The sequence below is a fragment of the Lepeophtheirus salmonis genome, chromosome 12 (assembly GCF_016086655.4).
Source record: "Lepeophtheirus salmonis chromosome 12, UVic_Lsal_1.4, whole genome shotgun sequence".
Taxonomy (NCBI): domain Eukaryota; kingdom Metazoa; phylum Arthropoda; class Copepoda; order Siphonostomatoida; family Caligidae; genus Lepeophtheirus; species Lepeophtheirus salmonis.
Window position 1 is genome coordinate 2,013,007 of NC_052142.2, and position 15,722 is coordinate 2,028,728.

A 15,722-nucleotide genomic window follows, 5' to 3' on the forward strand; every position below is an offset into this window, starting at 1 on the left:
GATAACAACTAAAGATTTTTTTTTATGTCGCTGCCTATAACAAAAAAAGCTCATACACTAAGAAATTCTTAGGACTATATAAATATGTCTTTATCGTTTACTTTTTTAATATAAAAAAACTGAGCTTAAGATAATCACGCTTACTGAAATATTGTTATTTATTAGAACAAACAGTTAGTGGTCACGAAGTTTTAAGATATTAAGCGAAAATTGAAAGATGAGGCACCGTTAACATCAAGACAAACATTATCTTATTAATATAGATTTATAATATATGCATTTACATCGATAAAATCATATAATTTTAAGTGATTTAACATTGGATCTGCTTTTCTGTGAATATGGAAAGGCAAAAAGATAAGAAATGTTCAGTTTCTTCCTCGATACCTACTCAAAGTAAGGGTTGAAAGTCCTAATCTTTAGTTTTTTTGATTTCCAAGGAGACTACATTCAATGTATAAAGTGTAAACACGATTTTATGGGTTCATTAATGTATATTACAAAGAGTAATAACGAGTAGTACTTGCCTTTGTCTTTTTCTAGATACCAGGGGGAAAGGGGGCTTGTGTTTATTTTCTTTTCCTTCTTCTTATAGCTCCTTGAAGCTAATCTAATCTAATAACATGACAACTAAACTGATCTCCTTCAAAAACGTTCCTCAAATTGACCAAATTACAATTACAATTTTGTTTTATTTCGAAAATGCCTACAAGTTACAATTGTACCTAGAATTGTATATTCTAGGTATAATTGTAACTTGCAATTTGGAAAAATCGTATTTTTGTGAACTTCATATACTCAACTACACTATGTTAAAAAAAGTAACTTTGACAATTCAACCGGTCAGTTACTTATTAAAGATTTTTTTTAAATTGGTTCTAGTTTAGGGATATATTTTTATTTTTTTTAAATATATTGTAACGTACTTTATTATCTGTTAATATTATATAAATATTATTCTTCATCAATATGGTGTGCACAAACATTTATAAATAAAAGTTGTCTCATATGCCCCCCGCCCCAGATGAAGAATCACGAGGAGTGATCTATTCCTAATATATAGCACATGACAATACAATAATGTATTAACAACACAAATAATGATAAAGAAAGTAAGTAATAGCAACATTTCTTGTTTACAAGTTCGTATTAACATTTTTCGTTGAGGAGTTACGGTGTAGGGATTTCCGCTGACAAATATGAAATGCCCTCTTTAGGGCTGTACAGATACCTAGAAGTGTCTATGGAAGTTGATATGCCCATTACGACTAAGTAAAGCGTTCTTTTATTGAAGATTTGAGATTCTGATGAAAACGTTCGACAAAGACATTATACTGAGGACGATATGCCTTAGTGTGATTTATCTTATAGCCTAATGAGAGTGATACTTGTTGTTGGAGTTTGAGAAATCAACTGAAGGCCTTATTTCTACTGTAAGCACAATGCCCAATTGCAAGTTGTCGTGTCTATCTTGGAAATTGAAATGGCTTCTAGCCAACGAGAAAACGATCGATGATTATAGTAAGATATATATCTGTAAGAGGAGGGAAGTGAACCCACTAGATCGTCAATATGGATATGAGATAAAAGTAAAGTAGGTAAATAAATTTGGATAGATACTGACTTTACATGACTAAATTATTCGTTTAATTCCATAATAGTTGTAATTATGTATTTGATGGGAGATGCTTTGGTCTGAGGAACTCCAACTAGAAGTTGAAAATATGTAGTGGTAAAAAAACCGACGAACTTTTGGTCTTTGGGGAGATTGAATCGAAATGGAAAGGATTTAATTGTTTCAACCTTGGATGCAAGAGGTGTGATACTTGATAATTTTACATCATGACCAAAAAAATCAATGGTTATTGTGCCAAATTTACATTCAGACCGATTAATGGCTAACTCATGATCATTAAGTCTTTTGGAAAAGTATTTTGAAAAATTGTTGTAAAAGTTACTTTTTTTGATGAACTTATGACTAGGATGTTATTTCGATAACCAAAGAAAAAATTAAGCACGTTTAGATCATGCCCAATGAGTATTTGGAACGCATGTGCCGCCTTTTTAAGACAGAAAGGCATACGTAAGAATTTGCAGAGACCAAAAGGGGTAATTTTGATAATTTTTAATATGATATCAAAGGGAAATGCAATTTTACGATAATCTTTGACTAGATCGAATTTAGAGAAAGTTGAACAGCTTGCTCAGTGAGTGGTAAAATCTTGAATGTACTAAAGAGGATATAGAACTGAAACTATGACGTTTAGAGTCAACAAAAATGCCCTCAGGCAAATTTAGTTTATGACATTTGGATATTCTTAATGTTCAGAAATCTCATCTCTCGTGTTGTACTCAGTGGATCCCAATTCCTTTAATGAAAGTATAATTCATTCTGCAGACGTCCTTTAATATTCCAATCCGTAACTTGATCATCCATTGGTTCAAATATACATTAGTGAATCAATATCTTGTATGGAATCTACATGAACTGAAAACTTTGATAAGTGAAAATATTTAGTGAAGAATAATGAAAGTTATCATGCATCATCCAAGGTTCCTTTATTGTTTTTGAGGCTTATTCCTTCTAAAATTTTCTAAATTTTGTCTCCTATTCTAAGAAAAGTCATTCATTGATTTGAATCCTTTTGTGTCCTTGGTGTCCACACAAACAAACCTGAATTCCTTTATTTTGGTGTAATTATATCACTTCTATTATCGCTTCTGATTATTTTATTACCAGTGAGTCTCTTCTGTCATAGGAAAAAAGTAAAAGACGATCCTAGACTATAAAATAATGTGGTGCTCTTTTCTAGATATATTTATCAGCAATGCTGCATAGCTTATTCAACACTGCTATTATATGAATAAATAGTACTGGAGAACACGAAATTTCTACCAATGAAATAAATAACATAATTTATCTTTCAGTGCAGAATCCAAAACTCATCTCACTTTTTATCTGGATTGTCTTGTTTCAGAAAAATCTGAGATTATAGTAATTTGGGACTATTATCGTTAATATCTGAGTATTTTTCGTCTCATTAAAAACACTGACATTATTTTTTTCAGTTGTAAGTTAAATTGTTTCGGGATTTACGAATAAACATAGAAGAACGTATTGTGTATCCAAATATTTGTTCATCAACTAGACCTGTCCCTTATTTTGAAGAAATTCTGGTACAACATATGAACCTCTTATAAAAAATCAATGGAACATTGAAGAAAGAAATGAGCACTTTGAAGTTTTAGGAGATACATTTTGTCAGCTTCTTCTTTTTTTTTGCCAGTTGCCGTAACTTTATTCAGAAAAAAATACAAGCTTTTCGACAAAACTAAAAGTTTATCACATCAAGACCCAAGGAACAACACGAGAGACGGCAAAGAAGAAAAGGGAAAATGCTTTAATTAGGACGAAATTAAATAACAAAGGTCTTCTGATGGAAACAAGAAGAAAAGATAGAGATCGGTAGAGGGCTATAACAGCAACAGCAAATGACTATGGGGCGAGATATGGGACTGACATATTAAATAAGTTTCCTAATAAATTAACTACAGTTGACAAAAATAATTTATTTATTTATCCGATAAATTAGTTTTAATTGATAATAAAATGTATTTAAGTAGTGATGACAATTCTGAGGTAAGAATTTGTTCACCTAAAGATCTAATTAGAGCCGTAATGACTACAATACATATTCATCCCTTGTATGCACATCCTAGAATTTCTAAATAAAGAATTATGGCTTAAAGATACTTCTACTGGACAATTATAGATCGAGATATTGAAAAAGAAATCAAAGGATGTGAAATTTTTATTAGAATGAAGGTAAGAAAACAATCCTTCAGAGGTGATGGGTGAAACTGCGATACAAGGAAGGTTTAAGGTATTTTACATGGATTTAAAAGGACCTATTTATAGTGGTCACATAAGAAATCTGAAATAAATGTTGACATTTCTGGATGGATATACATGGTATCCAGAAGCTTCTCCTCTCTGTGAGGCTACGGCGGAGAATATTTGTCAAATAATTATTGTCAACTTATTATCACGATATGGCTGTGGTATGAAATTAGTCACAGATAGGGGGCCACAGTTTAGAAGCAAACTTATGAGGGAGGTATGTAATGACGTTGGAATTTTTGAATTGGAGACTCAGGCATATCAACCTCATACAAAACCGGTGGAACCATTACATAGAGACCTTGGGCAATCTTTAAGAGCATTACTAATATAACAGGGATTGCCTTGTAATAAGTGGCATAAGGTTTTATATGACGAAAGCCAAAAAATTCCCGATACTCTTCCAAATAAGGGTAACGGAAGTGAGTGGAGTGATTTCATACGACCATGTAAAACACCCAATAGACAATAGGACAATGCGACCGAAAATTGAAGAGAAAATGGAAGCCTCAACCGACAGAATAATTAAAGATTGGACGAAAAAAACGCTCGAAAGGGTGTCATCGAATACACCACACGTCAGAGTGAAAGTCATAGAAAGACTGGAAAACATCCCATGGTTCCTTCCTTTTGGAAACCATATCAGACCCATACATTTCAGTGGGATAACGAAACAATGTTCAAAATGTTATATATTCGGTTATCTCTATATGACATGTATGAATCGGTCTATGTCACCTTCTGAATATTCAGAAGGATCAATAGAGTAGATAAAAGTGGCAATAGTTTTCCAGTATATTTTAATCTCGAGCAAGATCCAGTAATGGAGCAAGGAACAACGGGTATGACTGAGGGAAGTAGCGAGGTCATAATATCAGAATATGAGGACACAAGTGTGAAGAAAGAAAATATTGAAAAGGTATCTCTAGAAAATCCGAAAGAAATAGGTCAACCAAATCAGGCCATGATACAAGTAGAAAAATATGCTGGAAGTAACATTGATGTTAACACACCTTCCGAGCTGGGAGAGATAAAACCAAACGAAAATTTTATTATAGAATCAGTGTATGAGCGCCAAAATAATTAATCATAATTAAATCTGACGAAGAGGATCTTCAAGATAGATCAGGAAAAAAAAGGAAATTAGATATCTCCCCAGGACAAATTATGAAACTTCTACCAGTTTCCAATAAAGAACAAGAATTGTCCTTGTCTCCGCATTCAGTTTAATAAACGATTAGTAAGGCCAGTTTTTCAACTTAAACATCAACTTAATAATGGAAAAATTCAAATCAATAAAGATTATATATCTTCACAAAGAAAAATAGCTCTAATAGCTCAGAAGAACATCTACCCAAGTGCATAATATCAATATGGAGTTAAGCAAAAATCATAGCAGCCTGAGAATACTACAGCCAAATATTAACGGACTTTCGTCAAATAAAAAGAACATAAAACTATATAAATACTTGAATGCCATCGACCTACCAGAGGTAGTGTATTTAAATGACACAAGAATACGCAATATATGTGAGTGGTCTTTCATTTAATCAAAATATGATAAATACTCTTCAACGGCAATAACAACTGGATCCAACTGCTCTGCAAGGGGGTTACAATCCTTGTCAGAAATGATGTGCCATCAAAGTCAGTGATCGTGGATAAAAATGAAAAATATATTTCAGCTGAGGTATGGTTTCAGAAATTGCATTATAAAATATTAGCGATATATATACCTTCTGGAAAAAAAAAATTCTTCAGAACTAAACTAGCACAATTTGGATGTGACTCCATGAGTGAAAAAGTAATTATAGCAGGAGATTTTAATGCTGCAGAAAAACCAGTACGAGACTTCACTTTTCCTTCTTGGGGTTTCCAACGAAAGAGTTTGTTCCGTGGAAAGACATTAGCGACGTAAATTATTTGGCAGATATAAATGGAAACTACAAGCCGACATCTATCAAACAAAATGCAGACGGAAAATCAAAGAGCAGAATTATTCAAATTCTTCTTTCCGATGAAGTATTACATAATAATTTTAAACTTAATAAATTGACTTCAAAAGGGCTGTCAGATCACTTCTTCCTAGAATCTGTAATAGCAGGGCATAGAATCCATAGGAGACCTACTCGGTGGAAACTGAATGCCAAACTTCTTCAAATCGAGGATGTAAAACGGGCTATTAAATATAGGATAGATGAAGTTAAGGAAGATATCGACCCAGGTTGGAGAATAAAAGAGAGAATGAATAGTTTATATATCTCGGCTAAATGCATGCTAATTAATGCAAGGAGAAGAAAAAGAGAGAAAGAGTTAAGAGAACTTATTGAAAATAAAAAGGACTAAGAGGTTTATTGAGCAACGAACTAGATAGCCTAATCGAATACAAACATGAGGGATCCAAAATAAGAGCACGAAGTTTGAATCAGAATATTAACCCTAAAAAGCAATTTTATGAAGACCTTTTTACATCCATAGTAAAACCAAGAAAATATACATTATCCAACAAAAAAAAAATTATAACGAAGACAAAGAGAGTCTCTTACATGTTTTTACACCAACTGAAATCTGGCGATACATTGACAAAAAACTTAAGTCTAAAAAATCACCGGGTCTTTGTGGATTTATTGCCGAATTTTATAAGCAATTCCCAGAACTAGCTAAATATCTAGCAATACTTTTTAACAGGCCATATTTTGGGAAGGCCTTAAAAGAGAGCAAAAACGTTGACTCAGAATATTATTTCCTAAGGGTGGAAAGAATAAAACAAAAATAAAAAATTGGAGGCCCAATACGTTGTTAGAAACTGAATATAAAATTTATTCTGGATGTTTAACCGAAAGAATAAAACCAATTTTACAAAAAATTATCCATGAGACTCAGTTTGGTTTTCGGGACGGAGGTCAAATGGAGGATGTGACCATGTCCTTACAATCTATAGTTGGTCAGGCGAAAAGAAATGAGGAAGATACTGCGCTGATATGTCTCGATTTGGAGAAAACATTTTGATTCGATTGAGTATAACTTCATCATTGAAGAATTTGCTATGAGGAACTTTCGTGCTGTGTTCTTCTCCGTTGTAAATAAACTGTTATAATATGCTGATTCAATTATTGATATCGAAAACACACGTAGAATAAGATTAGAACATGGAGTAAGACAAGGTCTGCCCTTCATCAACAATAGCGGAAGTAGCTCTCGACGAGCTTAAATTATCGCGAATTAAGACGTATCTTTAATTCCTTTAATACGATGACAATATTTTGGACCTCATTTTTTTTTTTTTGACTTTTTTTCTTAAAGAATGAAAGGGAAAAACAAAGAAAACCCATCGGGAGTTTATAAATAGTCAGAAAAAGTTAACTTGAGTAGCATACTCAAAAAAAATATTATTAATTACCATATGGTAATAGATGAACACAGGGAAATATACAAGGAGATAGAAGGAACCGAATTAGACAATTGCATGATTTTTACAGATGTACATTTTTGTCCACAAATGAATGTATTATATATAGAAAAAGATGCATGTTTACCTACACTTATGAACTCCAATATTGATCTTGCCAACTAGCATTGTGAGCTTATTGTATACGCTCACAAGCAGTCATTGGGAACTAGAATAGACAGTAACAAGTTATTCATTACTGTACACCCAGGAGCAACAATTCGATACACATATTCTAATGGAGGTCGTTTGTAAAAAGACTCCTTGATGGTCAAGAAAGGAACTTGGGAACTGATATTACCTTTCCACTGTAGTGTCCGGGTTGGGGAATTTTACGTAAGTGGAAGACCTGAATTCAGGAAATGAGATTAATGGATGTTAATAGATGATGGATCAACTCATCTGTAACGGTAATGGACATTTTGCAACTAAATAGTATTTGGCTACTTAAAACAAATGCAATTACTGGAGATGTGTTAAAGGACAAACTATCAGAATTAACTGGACCTAGTGAAAAAATATCATTAAAGGAACTCAAGCAAATGGTACAAGAATCTTATTTGACGAAGAATAAGTATTGGGTTATTGGATCTACGATATTCAACGTTTATTCACTCCTTTTAATTTTAATTTTCTTATGGAAATTAATTATTATGATTAAACAAAGACGCCGAAAGTAACAAATAACCAAGAAAAGATAAGGTTGTCTTTTCGTCATGGAGGGAGTATTTGTAGTAATCCAATCATCTGAATAGCAATAAGAAGGAGAAGGAAGATCTCAAGAGATAAAGTGACATTTTAAGGTGATTAGTTTATGGCTACTTTGTAATATTGTACTTATTTATAATATGATAAGAAGTAAAATATTTTTCCTTTAATATAGTCAATTATGTGGAGATTTTATCATTGTGTGTCATATATTCATATTCATTGTATCATTGATTGTATCATATGTTTATATTTAAATTTGTATTCGTATTCAGATAATATTCAAATGAAGTATATATTTTTATAGTTATTTATTTTTAACCCACATAAGTTCACAAGTATGTTGTAATCTACTCTTTTGAAGAAGCCATGGTGTGTCCTTAATATACATAGAACACAAATTATTTATTACTATCATTCAAGTGTGGGCTCCTGAGATTTTTAAATATGGACGTTGAAGGCGACCTATCGGATAAAAAATCTAAAAAGTATATAGTCTATAAATTTTTGTTCCTGAAATACACTCTTTCATATTGCGAAAGGTAGATACACGAATCGGGCGTCTATACTCTGTACATAAATAATTGGAGTTAGTAAATGAACATATAGAAGGTCTTCACTCCTCCAATCAGCTCAAAAGTTGGTCAGATATCTAATTAAGGTTGGTTTTAGATTAAGAGATTTATTTTTTATACATATCAAAATCATTAAAATCATATAGTGTCTATGTTTGAGTATATTGAGATGTCAAAGGAAGTTAAAATTTTGATTCAATTCATAACATCACAGCTTATTTGAAAGATATTCTGGAGGAGGAATACTATAATGTGGAAACAAAAAACATTATTACCAAAAAAAAAAAAAAAAAAAAAAAGATTTCTTCAGATGTATCTTATTCCGATAAGTTGAAATTAGCGAATGTTGCCTTAAGAATAGCTGTTAATTTGTACACCGAACCTTTTTTTTTTAATTGCTATGTGTAATTAAAAAGATTGGTACGCAGTAAAATTATACGATGAATTTTTGAATTGATTTAATTAATATCAAAGAACCCATTCAATTTCATAGGTAAAAACTATGATCCCTCCAATAATGCGTATGAAAATAGGAAACCTAAGAGAAATAGTACATTTGGAACAAATAGAAGATTGAATGTATTGTTAAGCGGATTTTAAATGCAAAACATTTTATCCTCTAGCTGTAGCATTTTGTGATTAATCTTTTTTTCAAGAGGAACGTCGAAAATTAATAAAAAATTTACTATTCCAAAATCTCATTCTCTTTCTCTGATTCGACTTCACCGTTTGTGTAAAAAAAGAACTGAATCATATGATTTTACAATTTAACAACTTAAAAAATTGGACAAACATTTATTTAAAATCTTGAATAAGTTACTTTTGAATTTGTTTTTTCTATAATAAATTATTGAATTAAATCAGCAATAAGTTAATTAGAGTTTTTTTTAATTTGTATAAATATAATTTTGTATGAATAGCTACCGATGTTTGAAATTTTTTTCAAATTTAATCTTAATTCTAAATTTTTTACTTCCGGAGACTTTGCAGATGATCCAGCGCTGTTTGCAAAAGAAGCGGGATAGTATCTCTCGAAACTATATGCTTGTACAAAGTGTGCTGGGAAATCGTTGTACAATTTTTGTAGACAATGGAGAAAAGAAAAATCCTTACAAGAGGGTTATTACTTGAACTTTTCAGCGCAATACTATGAGCTAATATTACTCAGGAGGGAAATTGAAAAATACAATTACATCGATGAATATAAAAATAAATAAAATCTCCAGGACCTTCCGTTCTCCTTTTTGAATTTTGTAAAACAAATATCCTATTGATAGAGGATATTAGCAGAGTGACCCTCTTTTTCCACCGTTATTCATCTTGCCAATCAATTCCCTATATAATATGACCAATTCCAATACATTAAGAGTCTTAAAAATAGTCATAGGATATGAAAAATACTTCTCTAGTTGATGACTTGCCAATCCTTATTATAGGAGCCATTTCAAACATAAAGACATCGTTTCGGAACTTGATCAATGTTTTAGACAAATTGAGTAAACGATCTGGACGGAAAATTCATATTAGTAAGGCGGAGATCCTTTCTCTTCAGTTTCCGAACTTCAGATACACAGAGTCAACGTCGCTCTTAGGAATAGCTATATCTACTGCTAGTGAGGAATCACAATGCAAATAAACAAAAGAAAAATTCTTGGAACCATCTCGATAGGAGTGAAAAAGCATAAAAAACATATTTCGAATAAGTTCGGGCGAATAAAAATACGGGATAGGGATAATATTTCCCAAAGTGACCAACTTTCTTAGGTACACTCCCTATGACGAAAAAATACGCCCCTTAGAGAGAGGGGACCGGATCTAGAATGAAAAGAGGACCAATTTATCTCAAGATAGGTTGGTTAGTTTAGTAAGGAAATGGAGGGGTTGGGGCTTTGATCTCTCGATGTGGAGGTAGCGTGGAGGACTCTTAATTTGAAATGGCTCCATATGTTAGGGAGTAGTGGATACATGGCTATTAAGGCTGAGAAGTTGGTTCAAAGAGAAATTTGGGAGCTACTTTCAAATGAGCGTATTTATGGGTCCTGGAGAACTACTAGAGGAGCCAAGGGCTTGGGATATTACAGGAATCTTATTTTTAACTTGTGGGAAACAACCTAGTTCCTCTCTTACATCATATGGGTATGAACGAGCCTCTGAATTTTAATCCCCGCCTCAAATCATGGGGTGATTTTTTTAATGAGACGGGATCGATAACAATAGGATAATATTGTTTGTGGTGTGGTGTTGACACTTTTGAAGAGAATGGGATACTAGTATATAATAGAGTGTTGAAATTTGCGTATTGAACATTTTATTTATTTATTTCGTTATAGTTTTTTTTTAAATAGTGATCCTATGAACATTTTTATTGTCGGATGATTGAAGTATTTCTTTTGTAATATGTATTTTACATGAATAAATTAGAGTTAAAAAAAAATAATAATAACTTTTGGATCAAAACCAACACCCCCCTCCCACCCCCGAGAATATATATATATATTTTTCTTTTTTATTAAAAAAATCCTATTTATATTTTTAAACTGAAGTCTTTGCGAATGTATTATTGGTTTTCATAGGTTTGTATAACGTTAATAAGTTATTTTCTAAATTATAGGTGTTCTTTAATTCAAGTCTTATACTTCTTCTAAGAACATAATCTCCATGTATTTTAAGTTACTTCATTTTGTACTTTGGCTTTCTCAAAATATTGCCAATTATCAAATATATGTCAAATATATTTATTGAAGGTTTACCCATATAAAAAAAAATAGATTAAGTGATTTTACTTCCCGTGCTTCATCCGTCTTTATTATATCCCAAATTATAACATAAAGGACCTATTACGTCATGAATCAAACCGATTTATATTATATATTTTTTTTTAATCTCTTACTACAAGATAGCGCCACTCAAAGTTGCTAATTCGTGTCTGGAAATTTCGTGCTAATTGTCTGTTCCAGTTTTTGATCTAGAACAGAGGCCATGGTGGTGACCATGTGTTACCATATTGAAATTTAAATGTAAAAATAACGAATGTAATTCATATAAAAATTTAAACCATTTACTCCACAAGGTAAGTTGTACATGTTTCTTTAACTTTAATCTCTCTGAGATTTGATTGATTGCACTATATATTTTTTTATGTTATGTATATCAGCCTTTTAAAAAAATTGGAAAAATCAGAATTTTTAAGGGATTTTAGTGAAAATGTATCGGTCCCAAAATTTTTACGACTTTTCATATATGTTGGGACGCGTGGGAATTGGATGTTAACCCGTCCTATAGAATTGACATAGCCAAATGAATTTATCATAGATATTCGCCAGTGACGTCATCATGAATAAATCTCCACCACAAAAGATCTTATAACAATTTAATTAAAACTAAATTAAGAATAATAGCACACTATTCTCGTTGATGAAAGATACTTAAAGTTTTACAAAACTACTTCAGTTGGTAAGCTGAGGTATTTAAAATAATAACAGAGGGTGTTTTAAAATTGTGGACTTTTACGGACCGATAATAGGGACCAAACCAATATAAGCCCATCTTTTACCAAAATATTGATGATAGACAATATTAAACTCGTTGTTTTCTGTCATAGATAAAAATATACACATTTTCAAATTTCCATTTATTTTGTTGTTCCTTATTTATCAACTCACATTTGAGGTATTAAACAAGACAGGATAATACATGTCGTACCACGATTTATATAATATATTTTCAAAAATAGTATAGGACCTTAATTTGTGTATTAAAGTTGGTCTTGTACTGTATCTCGTCCTTTTCTATCTTATCACTGTTGTTGGTTCTTGAAAAACGATCCAAATTTTAAAGTACATTATTTTCCGAATATTAAAGATAGATTATTCTGTTTAGAAATTAATATTGGTCAGTAAAACTATATATATATTGAATTATTATACATATTTGACAGCCAACATGTACAAGAATGGTACATTAGTATTAGATTAATTAATATATATATGTAAATACTTGCAACATTAAATATTTTGTTAAGATTCATAAATTTAATTTTATGAATTTTATTATAAGGTTAAATTATTTCAGTATCAGCGAGTATTTTTGAACAAAAAACAACAGGTCCAGGTTTTGTTGCCAACATTCCTGGAGGTAATGATATTTCCATATTTTTAATTGATAAATCAAGTGTTTTTAGTATATGGGCTACAGAAAAAGTACAAATAAGCTGTGTTAGTTTATATCCAACACATGATCGACGACCAATAGAAAATGGCTGAAAATGTGCTGGAATGGATAAAAAACCAGTTTCAGTATCTATGAACCGTTTAGGATTATAATTTAATGGCTCATACCATAGGGAGGGTGAATAATTCAGGAAATGGTTGTTGATGAAAATGACTGTATCATTTTTAACACAATAGTCTGGAATAAATTTAGAAAAATAAATATCCACTTTAATAAAAGAATATTAAAACATATGTATAAATACATACTTCCTATGCTTGTGTCTCTTTTTGATCGGTGAGGTATGATTGGTGAGCAAGTTAGTCGAACTGTTTCATAAAAACATGCATTAAGTAAGACCATATTTCGTGTTTCCTTAAAAGTCAAAGCTTGAAATGGCTGTATCTCTTTTTGTAATTCCTTTTTGATGTCTCCATGTTCCAATATATGAACAAGAATTCTTAAAATAACATTGGTTACTGCAGAATGTCCCCCAATCAAGTCTTCAAGGGCGAATAATATTAATTCTTTATTTTTTTCTATCCTTTGATATGTATTTAAAAAATCGTCGTCAAATTTTTGATTTAAAAGTATTTTATTTTCCACAAAGTTCCTAATGAATTTACAATGAGAGTTGAGAGGTTGCTGAACAAAACCTGCAAACAGCGATGTCCAAGGAAAAAAGTCCATAAGACGGCCATTATTAACTTCCCAAAAAATTGCGTCATATGATTGAATAAAAGAATTGAATAATTTATCGTCATAACTAAATGAATGTATACTGCAGAAGTATCGGATAAATACATTAGCTGTTGCCTATAGAAATAGATATAATTAATTTATTAATTTTTGTGTATGTTTATACAAATTTAAAAATCTATAATTAATTTATTGCTGATTAAATTCAATATTTTATTATAGAAAAAGTAAATTCAAAAATCAATACCTTACTTATACAAGATTTTAAATCAATGTTTGTCCAATTTTTGAACATGTTAAATTGTAAAATCATATGATTCAGTTCTTCTTGACACAAACGGTCAAGTCGATCCAGAGAAAGAGAATGAGATTTTGGAATAGTAAATTTTTTTATTAATTTGCGACGTTCCTCTTGAAGAAATGATGAATCACAAAATGCTACTGCTAGAAGATAAAATGTTTCGTTTTTAAAATTCTATAAATATTAATAATTGCAGCATAACTGCATGTTTCTAAAATAAAATATTTAATATTATGTTTAAAAAACAAATTAAATATATTTTTTAAAGAATATGTAGTAATTTAGAATCCATCGAAATTGATTTTCCACGACTATACCTTTTTATGAAATATTGTTATTTGCAACTTACAATTATTCTTGTTTCCTCCAAAAATGTTACGAAATCTATGGAAATTAGGTCTATCTGAGAAATGATCTGCTTTTGCTAAAAGTACTTCTTTAGTTAATTCATTTCCGTTTACAACTACACAGTTAAACGAACCAATTCTTATTGAAAATATATCACCATATATTTTTCTTAATTTTGTGAATGCCTCGAACGGAATTTTTTCATAATTTTTTAAAAGATGCAAAGAGCCAATGAGAGGCCATCCAAAAGGTCCTGGTGGATATATGTTATTGTTTTTGCCATTATAGAAGTAGTATATAACAGTCAAAACTAGAAGAATAATAAAAATTAATCCGTACAACTCCATGAGGCTCCTGTTTTTAACTACACAAATTGAATAGTAAAATCTGAGGCGTGTGATTTATGAAAAGGAGAGAACAATAGAAAATACAAAAAGCTACTAATTTCTACATTTCCAATAAAATTACTGGAAAAACCAGTCGAGTTTTAAACAATGAGTTACCAAAAAAAGATGATTTTCAAATATACATACATATATGAGTTTAAAGAAAGTAATCATATTATCATTTTATGTTGTAATAATTTATATGTAATAATTTAATAACCTATTTATAAATTAGTATATATTTTGGTTTTTTCATTATTTTTGATATTTGTTGTACACTCTGTGATTGTCAGGTCATGAAAAAAATAATTTCATATTCCACCAGACAGCCTACCCAATATTAGTATATTTATGTATATACATTATAATACGCTATGTACATTTATAAAAATAGTTATTTCTTCATTGAAGAAATGTGATTACAGAAAAAAAATAATTATGTATTGTAGTGTCTTGTTCTGTTACAGCAGATTATGTGTTAGAAAGAAAAAAACAGTATTTACAAAATATAAAGTATTTTTGATGTTCCAAGATAAATTCATATGAATAACGACCCTTGTAATCTCCTAATATAATAATATAATTGTTATATTTAGATTACAAGATAAACAATATTTTTTTTTAACTTAGTTTAACTTAACTGATCGAAGATGGCATTTGTATTTATGTAGGAATGTTTATCTTAACACTTTATGTACTAGTATTCTCTAAGAAGTACACAAAAAAATTAGTATTTTATGGTGAGGGTGTGTAATTATTAATTAATGTTGAAATCAATCACACCCTCACTTAATGTTATTCTAGATTAATCTATAATAATTATTAAGTACTTTGTAAAGGGAAGAATAATTACCAATAAACTGTATTTTTTCATTTACCACTTTACTTGAATTTGGGAATGTGAAACTTCTTTTGAGTTTTTGTTCTAAGTTGTAGTCCAAGTTATATTGTTACACCAACAAAATTTGACAATCATACGGAAGTACAAATCTATACTTACGCTTTAATAAAATATTACTAAGCAATATAATAATAGAATATTGAATAAAATACAATGTATGATTTTAATATTATGGGTATATAATTTGTGTTATTCTGAATTCATTCAAAAAATTGTGATGAAATAATATGACAATAATAGTTGCGT

At 30.5% G+C, this 15,722-nt stretch overlaps 1 protein-coding gene across 5 annotated transcripts; it reads right to left on the reverse strand.

Annotated features, from left to right (window-relative positions):
• Window positions 1–12,248: 12,248 nt before the first annotated feature.
• LOC121126893 (cytochrome P450 307a1) lies at window positions 12,249–15,439 on the reverse strand. 5 transcript variants are annotated; one of them, XM_071891923.1, is made up of 6 exons: window positions 14,323–14,683; window positions 14,191–14,265; window positions 13,788–13,984; window positions 13,111–13,657; window positions 12,970–13,039; window positions 12,249–12,901 (listed from the first exon to the last, which is right to left on the reverse strand). In XM_071891923.1, exons 1-6 carry the CDS (start codon window positions 14,534–14,536, stop codon window positions 12,853–12,855), a joined length of 1,152 nt encoding a protein of 383 aa, XP_071748024.1. In that variant the 5' UTR covers window positions 14,537–14,683; the 3' UTR covers window positions 12,249–12,852. The 5 variants fall into 5 exon arrangements, with proteins under 5 accessions (XP_071748024.1, XP_040578184.1, XP_040578185.1 ...); XM_040722250.2 differs by adding an exon at window positions 15,217–15,439 and having other exon boundaries at window positions 12,249–13,039; window positions 14,191–14,499; XM_040722251.2 differs by having other exon boundaries at window positions 12,249–13,039; window positions 14,323–14,676.
• Window positions 15,440–15,722: the final 283 nt, after the last annotated feature.